The 16,345-nt window shown below is 42.4% G+C and overlaps 2 protein-coding genes across 3 annotated transcripts in view; one reads left to right on the forward strand and one right to left on the reverse strand.

Moving 5' to 3' along the window:
* Positions 1–734: 734 nt before the first annotated feature.
* Positions 735–9,894, reverse strand: nup88 (nucleoporin 88). Of its 2 annotated transcripts, none has more exons than XM_062988628.1 (17): positions 9,649–9,894; positions 8,400–8,569; positions 7,865–7,990; positions 7,661–7,747; positions 7,402–7,578; positions 7,110–7,290; positions 6,516–6,666; positions 6,305–6,403; positions 6,105–6,195; positions 5,948–6,025; positions 5,134–5,292; positions 4,925–5,050; positions 4,489–4,554; positions 3,716–3,796; positions 3,501–3,627; positions 2,957–3,075; positions 735–1,295 (listed from the first exon to the last, which is right to left on the reverse strand). In XM_062988628.1, exons 1-17 carry the CDS (start codon positions 9,883–9,885, stop codon positions 1,232–1,234), a joined length of 2,139 nt encoding a protein of 712 aa, XP_062844698.1. In that variant the 5' UTR covers positions 9,886–9,894; the 3' UTR covers positions 735–1,231. The 2 variants fall into 2 exon arrangements, with proteins under 2 accessions (XP_062844698.1, XP_062844697.1); XM_062988627.1 differs by having other exon boundaries at positions 5,921–6,025.
* A 2,447-nt stretch (positions 9,895–12,341) lies between these two features.
* The window catches only part of vps37d (VPS37D subunit of ESCRT-I), a 29,820-nt gene continuing 25,816 nt past the window's right edge, over positions 12,342–16,345 (forward strand). The window contains exon 1 of the mRNA XM_062988667.1: positions 12,342–12,529. Within this exon, the coding sequence (XP_062844737.1) occupies positions 12,407–12,529 (123 nt within the window). The 5' untranslated portion in view covers positions 12,342–12,406. The remainder of the gene's footprint in view (positions 12,530–16,345) is intronic.

Genomic DNA, 16,345 nt, shown 5'->3' on the forward strand with positions numbered 1-16,345 from the left:
TGGAAACATTTATGTTGAACTTTTTCAATATTAGGAATTATTTATTAGGATTGTAACGTCATGTTTTACACTTTAGTTACATTAATGACAGGAACAGTAGTTACTCATCACACAAGATTAATCAGTTCACTAGGTTTATATCAAACACAGTCATGGACAATTTAGTATCTCCAGTTTACCTCACTTGCACGTCTTGGGAGGAAACCCATGCAAACTCCAGACAGAAAGGACCCGGACCGCCCCACCTGGGGATCAAACCCGGGACCTTCTTGCTGTGAGGCGACAGTGCTACCCACTTAGCCACCAGATGAGATGCAGTAAAGCACAGGAGTGACGCTTGGACCTTGTTTTCTGGTACAGAGATCACGTTTTCCTTTTTAAATAAATAAGGAAACATTTATGTTGAACTTTTTTAATAATAGGTATAGGAATAATAGTTTCCTCAACCTTGTTAAAGAGACAACTGTTTCTTGTACATTGTTAATAATAGGGGAGTCAAACTAGCACATACAGGAAAAGGCTTGAAGGGAGGGGGTGGATAAAGCCCTGCCCTGGCACCCTGTTTTGGGTGTTTCCCGGTGGAACCAGACAGGTCGCAATCCTAACAATCCTAACCAGGATAAATTTGATGGTACGGTTAATAAAAATGAAAAAAAAAAAAAAAGCAACCCCAGTGTGAAGATGCTCACCTGAACCATCATACTGTCCACAAATAAAATTGCAAATCACAGCTGTTATTAAATGTACAAAACATTTTATTCTCACAGGAGACAAACAGTCGTACACAATGTAGAAAAGCTTTAGATGACTGTATACAGAAACACACTTCCTTAAGTGCAGGAAAGGAACTACATTCAGTATACATGCGGAGAACAGAAATCCAGTATCCAGTGGTGGTGAGAGAATCTGGCAGCTGTACAATTCCATTACTGAGCAAATTCTATTAATAATGAATTCAACTGTGTATTACAAAATATTTCTATAGAACAAGATTTATAAACGGGCTTATTTTCTATACACTATATGACCAAAAACAAACGGTATTAAAACAGCGACCTCTAGGTGATATTTTCAGCTATAACAGCCACCACTCCTCTGCGAACGCTTCTCACCAGGCTTTGCTGTAGCTCTATTTAGATGTTTAATTTGGTCATGTGCTGCCGCCTGCACTGTAACAAACAAATGCGACTCTGTTCCACGTAATCGGAGCTCTACGGCTCACTTCTGCTTTTCAGAAACTGAACTGGTTCTTGATGTCTTTGATCTGCTTCATCATGTCAGCAATGTGGTCACCCCTGAAAAGAGAAACGAACCAAAGGGTACTGGTCATGCTGGGAGGAATAACATCGATTCGACATCATGACCGCTCCCTACAAACGCCTTGATCATGGTCAGGAATGTGTGTGTGATGAAGGTGCGTGTATTATGAATAAGTGTGTGTATTATGGATGTGTGAATGTGAGTGTTATAAATGAATGTGTGTGTATTATGAATAAATGAGTGTAAGTGTTATGAATGTGTGTGTATTATGAATAAATGAGTGTAAGTGTTATGAATGTGTGTGTATTATGAATAAATGAGTGTAAGTGTTATGAATGTGTGTGTATTATGAATGAGTGTGTGTGTGTTATGAATGTGAATGTGTGTGTATTATGAATGAGTGTGTTATAAATGAGTGTGTAAGTTATGAAGGTGTGTGTATTATGAATGTGTGTGTGTTATGAAAGTGTGTATTATGAATAAGTGTGTGTGTATTATAAATGTGAATGTGTGTGTATTATGAATAAGTGTGTGTGTATTATGAATGAGTGTGTGTTACAAATGAGTGTGTATAAGTTATGAAGGTGTGTGTATGTTATGAATGAATGTGTGTGTGTGTTATAAATGAATGTGTGATGAATAAATGTGTGTGTGAGTTATGCAGGTGTGTGTGTATTATAAATGAATGTGTGCGTGTGTGTATTATGAATGTGTGTGTATTATGAATGAGTGTGTGTGTTATGAAATTGTGTATTATGAATAAGTGTGTGTGTATTATAAATGAGTGTGTATTATAAATGAGTGTGTAAGTTATGAAGGTGTGTGTATGTTATGAATGAATGTGTGTGTGTGTGTTATAAATGTGAATGTGTGTGTATTATGAATGAGTGTGTATTATGAATGAGTGTGTATTATGAATGAGTGTGTATTATGAATAAATGTGTGTGTGCGTGTTATAAATGAATGTGTGATGAATAAATGTGTGTGTGAGTTATGCAGGTGTGTGTGTATTATAAATGAATGTGTGTGTTATGAAAGTGTGTATTATGAATAAGTGTGTGTGTTATAAATGTGAATGTGTGTGTGTATTATGAATAAGTGTGTGTATTATGAATGAGTGTGTGTTACAAATGAGTGTGTATAAGTTATGAAGGTGTGTGTATGTTATGAATGAATGTGTGTGTGTGTTATAAATGTGAATGTGTGTGTGTATTATGAATGAGTGTGTGTTATAAATGTGAATGTGTGTGTGTATTATGAATGAGTGTGTGTTATAAATGTGAATGTGTGTGTGTATTATGAATGAGTGTGTGTTATAAATGTGAATGTGTGTGTGTATTATGAATGAGTGTGTGTTATAAATGTGAATGTGTGTGTGTATTATGAATGAGTGTGTGTTATAAATGTGAATGTGTGTGTGTATTATGAATGAGTGTGTGTTATAAATGTGAATGTGTGTGTGTATTATGAATGAGTGTGTGTTATAAATGAATGTGTGATGAATAAATGTGTGTGTGAGTTATGCAGGTGTGTGTGTATTATAAATGAATGTGTGCGTGTGTGTGTATTATAAATGAATGTGTGCGTGTGTGTGTGTTATGAATGTGTAAACGTGTGTGTATTAATGTGTGTTTGTGTATTATAATTGAATGTGTGTGTGTGTTATGAATGTGTGTGTGTGTGTGTGTAGACTTACTGCTCCTTGAGGACACCCTGAATACACTTCCTCTGGTGAACGTTCAGTGCTATGGTGGAGCGAGCTGGCATCGCCCCTTTATCCATCTGCTTCTTCTGGTATTCCTTCTTCATGTTCACCTGTACACAGAGGTCATCAGGATGCTTTGCTTAATTAAAAATGTATTCAAACGTTTATTTTCAGATACATTTATATACATTAATTAAATCACTCCTAAAAACATACCTTTATAAGCTGGCATTTGAACAGTGAGGAGCTGTGTTAATTTTAATTGTTTAGTCTATTTTTATCTGTTTTATTTTGTCTCTTACTCTGTATTTTTATTTGGTTCTTACTTTTTTAATATAATGTTGTGTTATGTATGCTTATTCGATGTACAGCACTTTGGTCAACGTAAGTTGTTTTAAGAGTGCTTTATAAATAAAATTTACTTACTTACTTACTTACATTTATAATGTCCTGGGGATGGAAATGGCACCGATTCGGCGGAGTGGCCCCTATAATGGACTGGCTACTTTTTAACTGGTAAATCTGTGGGACCGACCTGCGTGATGCCGTTTTCCAGATGCCGCAGCTGGTCGTTGATGATCTGCAGCTCTTTCTTCATGTCCTTCTCGCTGTCGGACAGCACAGGAAGCTGACTGCGCAGGCTGCTCAACACGTGCTTCATCCTTCACACACACACACAGAACCGGAACCCACAAGTCAGTCGACATTTCCAGTTTCAGAGAAGTTTGGGAGTTAAAACCACCAACCAACCTGTTCACGATGGCTTCCTGCCGATATCTGGCATCTTCGTACCTCTCCGCCAGGCGCTCTGCTGCCTCCCTTAGGCTCTTTCTGTTTAATACAACACGACATTTAATCAAAGTTGCTGGGAAATGTAAACTAATGACCGAGGATGAGCTCTGATGTACTGTGTATGACCAAAAGTATGTAGACACCTGATCCACACCCAAACTTTCCTTGCAGAATCAACTCATCTGTAAAAGCTTGTCCCTGGCTTGCATTGCAATCTACATCATATTCATTCCAACACTGTTGAAAAACATCGAGATCTGGACTCTTTCACACCCAGTCACGCTTTATCCTGGTCAGGGTCCATTTTACCAGTAAACACTGAGGCGCAGGGCAGAAATACCCTGTACTCGGTGTGCCAATCCATCCCAATACACGGCTTTAACCAAGCCACCCTCCCTTAGACATGGACCAATCGTGTTATGTACCGAGATTCGAACCTGGACCCCACTGCACCACCCGATCACCATATATTTAATGGAATGTCATTTCTTTTACACACCTGTAAATACAATGGGGGTGACTAAAGGATAAAACGTCATGGTTATGAAGAGTGTCCACATACTTCTGGCAGCCTGGTGTATTTGATTTATCTTACAGCACTTCACTGAATTACAGTGAGAGTTCTTAACACGAACATTTGGTATGATTCAACAACGGCCAACTCAAAAAAATAAAAGGGGGGCAGGAAAGGGGGGTATATTGATTTATCTGGAAATACTTTGTATGGTTACCTGTCCTCTCTGCACCGTGCGAGGTCCTCCAGCTGTTTTTTCTTCTGGGTGCTCAGAAGTTTTACTCTGTAATACAAACAGATGTGCAAACAGCAGCAATAATTACAACAAAATCAGGGACACAGTGGATCCAGCACTATTTAGGACACCGGAAGCAAGGACACTATGTGGCCAAAAGTATTTGGACCAAGTAATATAATAACTGCTACTCGTCTTACGAGGATCTAGTACTAGTTTTACAAGCTTCACCCCCATGTCAGGGTGCAAAAGACAGCAAGGGGCACATTTTCACCCTAGCCGTCCGATCGCCCCTTGAATTATTACAATAACAGTCAAGTCAGGACAGGCGTCGTACGACGCCTGTCCTGACTTGACTGTTATTGTAATAATTCAAGGGGCGATCGGACGGCTGTGGCCTAAACATTTAAACCGTCACCTTTTCTGCACTTCTTCACAAGCCAGGTCCAGCTTGAGGATGTACTCCTCCCGAAAGACCTGCGTGGCCCTGCTCAGCAGCTGCAGACACTCCGGCGTCGGAGGCGAGGAGTCCTTATTGCCGGCCCTGAAACACAGACCGCCCCGTGCGTTACATCACTGGGACTAAAAATCAAATGATAAAATATGATACGGAGGGAAGTATCCTACCTCAGCATGAGTGGATTGCTGGTGCTGCGGGCCAGGATGTTCCTGATGTGCTGCACGAACGAGTCGTGAGCAAGTCCGCGCAGGGGGGAGCTGACGGAGCCCTCGTCCGCACCCGCGCGGGAGCACAGGAGGGGGGGGGAGGGCGGCCGGAAGGAACTCCTGCAACGTGAACAGACACGGGAAACGCCCATAAATCGTCGAGGCCGCTAACGTTAGTACTGATCTATTGCATGCGTTCGGTGGCAGGTCATGTGACAGCGGGGCAGCGCATCAAAACATGCATTCAAAAGTCAGAGCACGGCAAGTTCGGCAGAGGTGTGGTCGCTGTACGATTCACACACAATAGGTTCTAACATCTGGGAAAAACATCAAGTAAGCGGCAATTTGGTCAGTGGAACAGAAAGCCTGCGCCCACTGGTGAGCCTGTGCCCACTGTAGTTTTAGATTCCTGATGGAACCTGATGCTGTCTTCTTCCACTACTACAGCTTGTATAAATGCCTTACTGCTCCTGTATCATGCAGTTATTTCAATTATAAACACATAAAAGCTCAGAACTGCCGCTCACTGGATGATTTTTGAGTACCGCTTTGTGTAAACGTTACGGACACGTCTGATCCCATTTCCCCCCCCCAATCTGATACATAATGTAAACGTGAACCGAAGTTCTTGACCCGCGGTCTGTGAGCCGATACGCCGTGGTGCCGTCACATGACCAGCCCATCAGAGCATCACAAAAACGAGCGGGTGCGCAACGAACGCGCGCGTGAACGCTAAAGAGTCTCGTACAGCAGAGGGAGCAGGAGACACTCGTACGTGCTGCTGATGCAGATCATGGTGGCGCCCAGAGACAGATCAGACACGATCCAGAAACCCCGAACTGGAGCTGGAGAACTGGAACGGAAATCAGTCGTCAGTGAAGGGAAACGATTTACAATCCGTCACGAGATGTTAAGTAAATCTGCACATCCACCTGCTGTTGAGGGGTCTGGTGCAGAGGATGTGCTCCACAACACAGCGGTGTTCAGCTGCCAGATCCTGCAGGCTGTCCTTATCCTCCTCATCTGTGTACACACACACACACACACACTTTGTGTCTGAAATATGGCCGTATTAAATACTAAGAATTTCAAGATACAAGGTTCAAAGCTACGAGTGATGGGCTACACTTGCCTGACTGGAGGAACTTGTGAAGTTTGTTAAACCAGGTTAATCCCACACTGTGAACCCCTGCCTCGTGGGTACAGTGGTACCTGTGCTGGCACAGAGGGTCTAAAACACAAAACCACAAACAAATAGAGAACTGAGAACACACCTCTAACGCTCAGGCTGTGTTTAATATAAAACTATGCATGAAGTGAGTTTGGGCTTGATCAGATCAGACCTCGGTGTAATCTGACAGGGCAGCTGAAATCGGACTCGGCTGGTTCCTCTTCGTCTCCCGCGGGCAGTTTGAGCGTGAGCTCCAGCTCCACGCACTCGAATATGTAAAGCGACGGCACCGTCTCTGAGCCTCGGGACCAGCGTTCTACATGCTACACACACACACAAAGCCAAACACAGATATATAGCATCACAACCGAAAAAAAATCCCATATTCCTTATAACGTTCTACTAAAGGCTGCAGGGGTGGCTGTGGCTTCAGTATGAAACCCTTGCAGGCTTGCATGCGGGTGATTTCCGGCTACATCGGTAGACGTGTGATCAATTTAAATACAGTACAAATAGTGACAGGTTACAGAAATAAATGTTCGGCTTAATTTGACATGCACGTGGTAGGGCATCCGATGGTACGCTTATTGCCTGCATGTACAACACCCAACAGGGCCCAACAGTGGCTGCTTAGCAAAGCCGGGATCAAACAAACATTAATCTGGTGCTAGAGTACTCATGCCTATCCATATGAACACAAAAAAACAACCTACACAATATAAATGCTATATCACACGATCAGTGATGTTTTTTGGTTGGTACTCACTCCACCATCTTCCTCTTCTTCTGCCTCTAACACCACACAGTGATAGAGCATCCCGGTCTCGGTGGCGATCACCAGAATGTTGGGGACACACGGCAGGCACAGCACGGCGCAGGCGTCGTAGCCGTAGTTGTCCTCGGCTGCCGGGTACATGGGCAGGGGACCCAGGAGTTTACCCAGGTTACTGACATGCACACAGACAAACCGAGATCAACGTTAACAACGGACAACAAGCTCATACACACAGACACGGCTATAAATTCTAAACTGTAAGGATACAGGTTAAAAGCCGTACCTGTATGAGAGTGATGTGTAGCTCAGGAAAGTCTCTCCATTTTCATACAGGATGTAAAGCGGATAAACCAGCAGGTTTTCCTTCAGCTTCAGGTTCGCCAGCTGCCGAGGGGTGTCCACCAGCGAGCCAAAATCGAACGCCACGGCGATCTCGCCCAGCGAGGCTGCGTACGAGCGGCTGCAGGAAACATCCAGGTCAGATTTTCGCCTCCTACGTTGCTAAATCAGTAGAGCCTCCGAGTAACCACGAACGTTCTTACCCTCTGGAGTGCATGCTGCTTTCCTCTTCAGACTTCGACACCGAAAGCACTCGAGCTGGAGTGTGAGGCTCTTTTAGGCTGTAGAACCTACAGAAAAACGTTTATACGGTTTAAATGGACGCACAAATGTCTAGTTTTGTGATATTTTGTGATATTTTGTGATATTTTGTGATATTTTGTGCATTTAAGCCTGCTGGGAGCTACCTGATGGTGTTGTCTGAGGTGAGCAGGACCAGGTGAGGCTCCTCTGTCTCACTGGGGTACCAAGCGGCCTGGCGGAGGGTCACCGAGGTGGAGCTGGTGAAGAAGCGCTCGGCTACAGGCAAAGTCCTGATCGGGAGCAGACAATCAATCATTCGACCGAGCAGAATTTCAAATGTTTTTAATGATTCACTTGACAAGAAAGCACATGCTAACTTGTGTTTGATCTGTATGTCTAGACAGCCGTTTCACAGCATTGTAAGGTAGCAAATGAATGAAGGTTGGTGAGCCCTTGCTGTACACACGCTCACTCCATTGCTCTAATACACGTCCACAAACATTTGATCAGACTTCAATACATTTTGGGGGCTCAGATTTGCTTAGATTGACTTCATTATGCTTTTTTTGAGATGAGAACAGGATGCATTTGCTAATTCTACCCACAAATCAGACCCTGATTATAAAATAATATGAACCATAGAAACTATTAGGATACTGGACCACAGAGCAACAGTATTCAGCCTATTATTGAACTCACTTGCAGTTGATATCGCAGCGTCCACCTTCAAACTCGGATTTCTTGCCCCAGCGTTGGGGTAACTCCAGCACGGTGGCCCCACGCTGACCAATGAGAGCCACGTGATATAGAGTGGGGCTGAGCAGAACCTGGCACACTTCAAACAGAGGTGGGTTGATGCACAGCAACGTCTGTAGACGGAGATTAGATCTTTATTAATTAAACTGTGCAGTACAAGACGTCAGAGAACACTGGGACAAACTGAAGCTAATAAAACTTTATTTAAAATCATCAGTACATCTATCAAATTGATCCAGACCTTCTGTTATTACTGTTATTATTATTTATTATTTATTACTTGCTTTACTTTACACAACTGTCATACATATAGTGTAGTTATAGTTACACATGTAGTTATAGTTATTTAGCAATGTCCTTATATAGTTATAGTTGTATAGTTACAGTTATATAGTTATCTATTTACACATCTTTTATTAATATTACTGTTATTATTATAATATAACACTTCACTAATCCCATATTACTCATAGAATGTAACTTTACTGACATTCTCTGTTTTTTACATTTTCAGCATTTAGCAGACGCCTTTATCCAAAGCAACTTACATTACAGTTACAGTATACAGTCTGAGCAACTGAGGGTTAAGGGCCTTGCTCAAGGGCCCAACAGTAGCAACCTGGCAGTGGTGGGGCTTGAACCAGCGACCTTCTGGTTACTAGTCCAGTATCTTAACCTAGGCTACGTCTTGCCCCATGCTTGCACAGTGCTACTATTTGCACTCTGGTAGATAGATGGTGACTGCATTTCGTTGCCTTGTACCTGTACTGAGCAATGACAATAAAGTTGAATCTAATCTATCTGGCAACCTAGCCACTGCCAGGTTGCCACTGTTGGGCCCTTCATCAAGGCCCTTAACCCTCAACTTAACTTAGATAGTTTACTGTCACAGTACTGCACGTAGCTTTGTGTCTGCTAAATACCAAAAATGTAAATCTAATGCCCCGAACAAAAGGTTCTTTACTGTATAATAAGCTGTTGGTTCAGTCAGTTTAATGTTTGTTTGTTTGTTTATCAGACACTGACATGTTTAGCATGTTAGCCTAGCCTGTTAGCTTCATAAATATAAACAATATATACTGTTTCCAGTAGCTTATGCTCTCATGGGAATGAATAAAAAACTAAATAGGAACTAGCACTTAGTTATAAAATAAACAGACTGTATATAAGCAGAATAAGTAACATTTCTGACCTGGTATTTGGCCGAATCTGCGGTCGGCTCAGAGTTGAGCAGCCGGAGGTTTGTAGTATAAAACACGCTCTCCACATTATCCCACACAAACAAATCCCCGTTTAAACAGAAACTAAGATTCTTAGCGATTCTTCTGCTCGTCCCCTGTGGTTCTAAACTCAGTTTCTCCTGTAATTTCTGAAAGACTTCATGACCAGGTAACAATTCCCTCCACCGCTCTCCTGTTAGTGCCGCCATGGTTCTGTGTCCTGGCGCAGGATGATAACGAGGATTTTAGCGTCTGGACTGAAGGATCACGGGAAGTGTAGTTTTCATCCGGAATGCTCTCGTTTTACATTTACATTCATCCAAAGTGACTTACAGTAGTGTGACGGTATACATTCTGAGCAATTGAGGGTTAAGGGCCTTGCTCAAGGGCCCAACAGCAGCAACCTGGAACCAGCAACCTTCTGATTACTATCCCAGTACCTTAACCTTAGGGCGGCGCGGTGGCTAAGTGGGTAGCACTGTCGCCTCACAGCTCGATCCCCAGGTGGGGCGGTTCGGGTCCTTTCTGTGTAGAGTTTGCATGTTCTCCAGGTTTCCTCCGGGCGCTCCGGTTTCCTCCCACAGTCCAAAGACGTGCAAGTGAGGTGAATTAGAGACACTAAATCATCCATGACTGTGTTCGATATATAACCTTGTGAACTGATAAATCTTGTGTAGTGAGTAACTACCGTTCCTGTCATGAATGTAACCAAAAGTGTAAAACATGACGTTAAAATCCTAATAAACAAACAAACCTTAACTGTTTTCCACCCTGCCTACTTCACAAACTGGGGATTCAAAACAAGGACAGGGCACACGTTAGTCTTAGAGCATCACACAATCACACATTTCATTTTAAATCAGATGATGTACGATCAGTACACAACTTACGCATGTGGTGCAACGGTTTGCACCACTTGATGCTTAAAGCATTTAAATTTTCAGCATTTAGCAGACGCTTTTATCCAAAGCAACTTACAGTACTGTGACAGAATACAGTCTAAGCAATTAAGGGTTAAGGGCCTTGCTCAAGGGCCCAACAGTGACAACCTGGCAGTGGTGGGGCTTGAACTGGCAACCTTTAGATTACTGCACCAGGACCTTAACCATTAGGCTACAACTACCCCAAATGTCTTTCCCATTTATTAATTGATTTATGTATTTATTCACTGTCTGTTTTGTCACTGCTTTATCCTGGTCAGGATCTTGTGGGTCAGGATTATTGGGCAGAAAAAGTCAGGTCTCCAGTCTCACAAGGCATTAAGGCAATCACACATTAGTACATAGTAGTTCCAATTAGTCTGACTTTATGTTTTTGTACTTGTGGAGGAAACCTGAGCACCCAAAGAAAACCCACACGGATACAGGGAGAACATACTAACTCCACACAGAAAGGACCCTGGCTGCCCAGCCAGGGAATCAAACTTAGGCCCTTCTTGCTTAGGACCTTGCTAGGCAACAGCACTACTCATTTATTTTCCATTGAACCTTGTTTGTAACGGCAGGAAATTAAAACTCTTAATGCTGTAAAAACCCCGACTTATTTGAGTACTTTATTTGAGCATTGAGTACAACTTATTTGAGGATTTATTTGAGTACCAAATGCATGTTAACCTACAGCAAAATACTAATATAAACACAATAAAAAGTGCGTATATATACAGTATATAGTAAAGATTTAGCTGTTTATTTTTATGTATTGTGGAAGTTTGTATAAAAAAAACCCCTCTGGTGTTAGACCTTAAGGCAGAGGCAGCATAATGTCAATCAGACATTAAGGTGTTCAGAAATGAAGGTGTGTCACTGTTGGACCCATGAGCAAGTGTTCCTCTGCTTCAGTAAAATAGCTGACACTGTGCACTGACCATTCATCAAGCTGAGATACTAAGTCAATAGCAAGTCATTTGTACCACATGTATTTCTATAATAGTGGAGTAAAGAGTAATAGAGGATAAACTACTGTACATTTACATTTAGCAGACGCTTTTATCCAAAGCGACTTACACAATGAGCAATTGAGGGTTAAGGGCCTTGCTCAGGGACCCAACAGTGGCAACTTGGTGGTGGCGGGGCTTGAAGCGGCAACCTTCTGTTTACTAGTCCAGTACCTTAACCACTGAGCTATAAACTAGCCTTTTATTATCCCACAGGGGGGGGAAACAACATTGCAGCAGCTTCAAGATTGTAGAGATATCAAATTTTTATATTAATATGTATTAAAACTTGGAAATAAAAAAGTGTACAGTACTGTGGAATGTGTTGCACATTTTTTTGCAAGGCAATGCAAAAATGTTTGTGAGAACTGTTGTGCTTGTGTGAGTTTTATAGTGGTGCACGATTATGATTGGATACAGTTTAAGCAATCGAAGGCTCAACAGGCAATTTGTCTGTGGTGGGGCTTGAACTGGTAACCTTCTGATTACTAGTGCAGCACTTTAAACACTAGGAAGGTCTGAATGAACTGTATTGTTTCTTTCACCGTGGGTACATCGCCCACTTGTGGCTAGAGGAGACGTCGTTTTGAAACGTGTGAATGTTCCTACATTGTCTGCGAACACTGCTGAGCTTCATACAGATGAGACCTCCTCCACCACCTCCACCTCCTCCTCCTCCTCTCTTTACTACTACTGCAGATCTCAGTACAGCAGCTCTCCGGTTCGGTTCTTCTCGGTGCCTGACTCCACAGACATGTTAACCCGGCTGCTTTAATCCGTTCCTCACGGGGACTACCATGTCCCAAAAGAGGGAAGTGAACTCTTGCCCGGACGGGTACAGGGTCTTGAGCACAAGCGAACTACAAGAGCTTCTTCAAGATGAAGCAAAAATGGACCAAATTGTTCATCTCAGCGAGAAGGTAGCGCTAGATGTTTTTTTTTATTGATTTATTTTCTTTATTTTGGTGGAATGAATTGCAGCACAAACTGGAAAATAACGCATGACTTTGTTTTTCTCACTAATGCATGTGTTTCAGTCACTCTGCAGATGTACTTGTAATGAACTGACGCCAGATTTGCTCCACCGGTTTGAATGTACTCACGCTCGCGTCCGAATTTGCAGCGCATGACACTAACAAGTGCACACTAGTACCCTACATGTACTCTTAACTCTCATTAATTCATCGATGTACTGTCTGTATATCTCATAATAATAATGTCAGAAACTTTACAGATTTACACACAAAGTCAGGAGTTTTATACGTGTCAGCAGGAATTATTCGGACTCCACTGTGTAGTGAGCCACATGCGGATTGAGACACAGCCATAAACAGTCTCGTATACGGCGTGGTTGGCATCCTTAATAAGCGCGTTTGCTGTTCTACGGTCAAGAGCTACACAAGAGCTTCGATCTTCACCAAAAGACAAACGTTTTAGACATTTTAAATAAGTATTTAAAATACATTTGATACCTCAAGAGTTCAGTGTTTCGTCCACAAAGTGAAAATCACACAATGTTCAGAGTTTTGACCCTCAGTCCTGCATCTGAAGGAACTGCGTGTGAATTTGTGGTTAAACTTTAACATCCTGTCAGTCATTTTCTCACGTTTAGTTTGTGTAAATGCATAAATATATTCATAACGGTGCATATATAATTATCTACAGCCTAATTAGGAGTATGAGGCCTTAACACTAGTTGTATTAACTTGCATTTACAATGCGGCGTACAGTTATGACCCAAAGCGGGATGGTGGCTTGGTCGGTAGCACCAGTTTACGATAGACCAGTTTAGAATAAGCGGCTTAGTGAGTGGGTGAGTTATGACTGAATACAGTTTGACCAGTGGAGGCTTTGGACCTTGTTCAGGGGTCCAAAAGTGGCAACTTGGCAGTGGTGGGCTTGATTCAGGAACCTTTCCTGAGTCCTGGGTTTGATTCCCAGATGGAGCAGTCTGGGTTCCTTCTGTGTGGAGTTTGCATGTTCTCCGGTTGGAGCTCTGGTTTCCTCCTACAGTCCAAAAACAGTCAGGTTAATTGGAGATGTGTGTGTGTGCGAGGTGTTTCTGTGTGCCTTGTGCCCATTGAGAGCTGGGATAGGCTCCAGCACCCCTATGACCCTGATTAGGATAAGTGACTTAGTAAGCAAGTATGACTGAATACAGTTTGACCAGTTGATGGTTAAGGGCCGCGCTCATGGGTACAACTGTGGCAACTTGGCAGTGGTGGGGCTTAAACAGTTTACCTTCTTATTACTAGTCCAGTACCAGAACCACTGAGCCACCACTGTCCCTTGGTATTAAAAGTTTCAAAGTGAGGACTATACAGACATGGTTTGATACACTTGAAGTGTTGGACCTCCAGTGGCCTGTCTGGAGCCTTGACTTCAACCCCAATGGCCCTCTGTGAGCCAGGACTCATCATATCAACACCAGAACTCACAAATGATCTAAGAACTTTCCTGGAAAGCCTTTCCAGAAAAACAAAGGCTGGTTTAACCAATGTAGATGGACTAACTACAGTTAAATGATTATGGCTTTAGAATAGGTAAGGTTGAAGATGGACGCCAAAGGTGAGGAGCCAGACTGGTCAGAACTTAAAGTAAATTTACAGTAATGTAAATAATAAGTCAAAGTCTGGTGCCTGTAAGCACGAGGAACAGAAACATTGTACTGAACATGCAACATAATCGTCCCAATTTTGAAAATGCCGCCGGGTTTTCTGTGCGTTATCTGCTCCTCCCATCACTGCACCGCTGAAAGTTTATCAACGCTGCCCGGCCAGGCCTGCCGAGGGACATGCGAGCGATCTTCGGCTCTGGGACTCATTGTGGGTGAACGATGCGTGATGAGCGAGGCGCTTTGTGACGCCTAAATTCATAAGCTAGCGAAAGGTCTCCAAGGGCAACGGTCCAAGGCCGTAATAACGGCTCGGTGAGACAAAAGGGGTCAGTGCCTGAATGGGTTTTGTTTTAGCCGGTACATTACTTGCTGGTAATTGTCTTGAAACGAAATTCGAGAAGTATGTGCGGTCAGTGTTGTGGAAGCTTCTATACGCCTGGTCCCTCTCAACAGTGACAGACTTGAATCCAGGCTTGTGCCCGACTGAGGCTAATTTGCAGCTCTGCTTTTAATATCTGAGCTTTTAATAATACATTTTAAGCCACTTCTCTAAAATGCAGATGTGTAGAAATAACCAGTTTTGCATCATAACTTGCTACAGCTTAAACACGTCTTAAAAAAAACCCAACACCCTTCATGTCTGACATGTGGAACTTGATGTACTCTTTCGCTATTGTAGCACATCAGCCTCAAGGTTCAAAGTGGTTGTGCGCTTTACCTCATCACAATTACAAAGAGTGCTTATTAAAGTCAGACCCCGGGGTGATTTACGCCTGTCAGTGTCGGGAGGAACCCAGCACCGGTTAGATACATCTAGCTGTTCAGAGTCGTGAATCTTGTACATGTGATTGATTCATTAGAATCATTTGATTCTTTAATTCATATTGGGTTTAATACACATAGGAAAGTCAATTCTAGTAACATACTTGCACAATGTTTAATAACTAAATGTGTAATAATTAATATAAATATTTGCTGATATTAAACATTAAAAAAAGAAAATAAAAGGTACAACACCGAGGCTATTAATAAAGCTGTATTTATGTAACTGTGTTACAATGTAATCTGTATTTGTGATTGATTGACATGGTGTTAGTGTGTGTTGTGCTGGTATGAGTGGATCAGACACAGCAGCGCTGCTGGAGTTTTTAAATACCGTGTCCACTCACTGTCCACTCTATTAGACACTCCTACCTGGTTGGTTTACCTTGTAGATGTAAAGTCAGAGACGATCGCTCGTCTATTGCTGCTGTTTGAGTCGGTCATCTTCTAGACCTTCATCAGTGGTCACAGGGTGCTGTTGGCTGGATATTTTTGGTTGGTGGACTATTCTCAGTCCAGCAGTGACAGTGAGGTGTTTAAAAGAATGATAGTGCTGAGAATGATCCACCACCTAAATAATACCTGCTCTGTGGTGGTCCTGTGGGGGTCCTGACCATTGAAGAACAGCATGAAAGGGGGCTAACAAAGCATGTAGAGAAACAGATGGACTACAGTCAGTAATTGTAGAACTACAAAGTGCTTCTATATGGTAAGTGGAGCTGATAAAAAGGACAGTGAGTGTAGAAACAAGGAGGTGGTTTTAATGTTATGGCTGATCGGTGTGTATATATATATATATATATATATATTGAGTTTTAGAGAGAAAATGAGGTAACATTAGGTCTTATGTGGCCAAAAATAAACACTAGAATTAGTTTAATTCTTTATTGAATAGCACGTCAGATTTTGGTCAGTTTGCTCATGTACCAAAGCTTCTGATGTAGCATTGAAACTGCATGTTGGCACCACAGATGCAGTAAATCTGATTCCAGTCTGATTTAAAATCACCGTTAAACTACCCAGCGCAAACGCCGTCGACTTCGTTATCGACTGTAATCCGAGCACGTGACTTCAAAGCGTCTTTCCAGACTGTTTGGTCTATGACGCTTGCTGCAGTACGCAAATAGCATTAAAGGATGCGCCCGCATGTTTTTTTCCCCCACAGTGTTGCTGCAATTCAAAGAATTTAGAGCAAGTCACTAAGCCTTGTGGATGATTTACAATAAACAAGATGTGCAGTTAACATTTTTACAATCTGCCACGGCACACGTTTCTGTATTTGTTTATGGGGTTTTAT

Source organism: Trichomycterus rosablanca, chromosome 26 (assembly GCF_030014385.1).
Source record: "Trichomycterus rosablanca isolate fTriRos1 chromosome 26, fTriRos1.hap1, whole genome shotgun sequence".
NCBI classification, from domain to species: Eukaryota; Metazoa; Chordata; class Actinopteri; order Siluriformes; family Trichomycteridae; genus Trichomycterus; species Trichomycterus rosablanca.

Coding starts and splice junctions, on each gene's coding strand:
- nup88 (XM_062988627.1), bottom strand. CDS start 9,885: ATGGCGGCACTAACAGGAGAGCGGTGGAGGGAATTGTTACCTGGTCAT. Junction 4,555..4,924: donor TGTGAAGAAGTGCAGAAAAG/GTGACGGTTTAA, acceptor TTTGTATTACAG/AGTAAAACTTCTGAGCACCC. Junction 3,797..4,488: donor GCACGGTGCAGAGAGGACAG/GTAACCATACAA, acceptor TGTATTAAACAG/AAAGAGCCTAAGGGAGGCAG.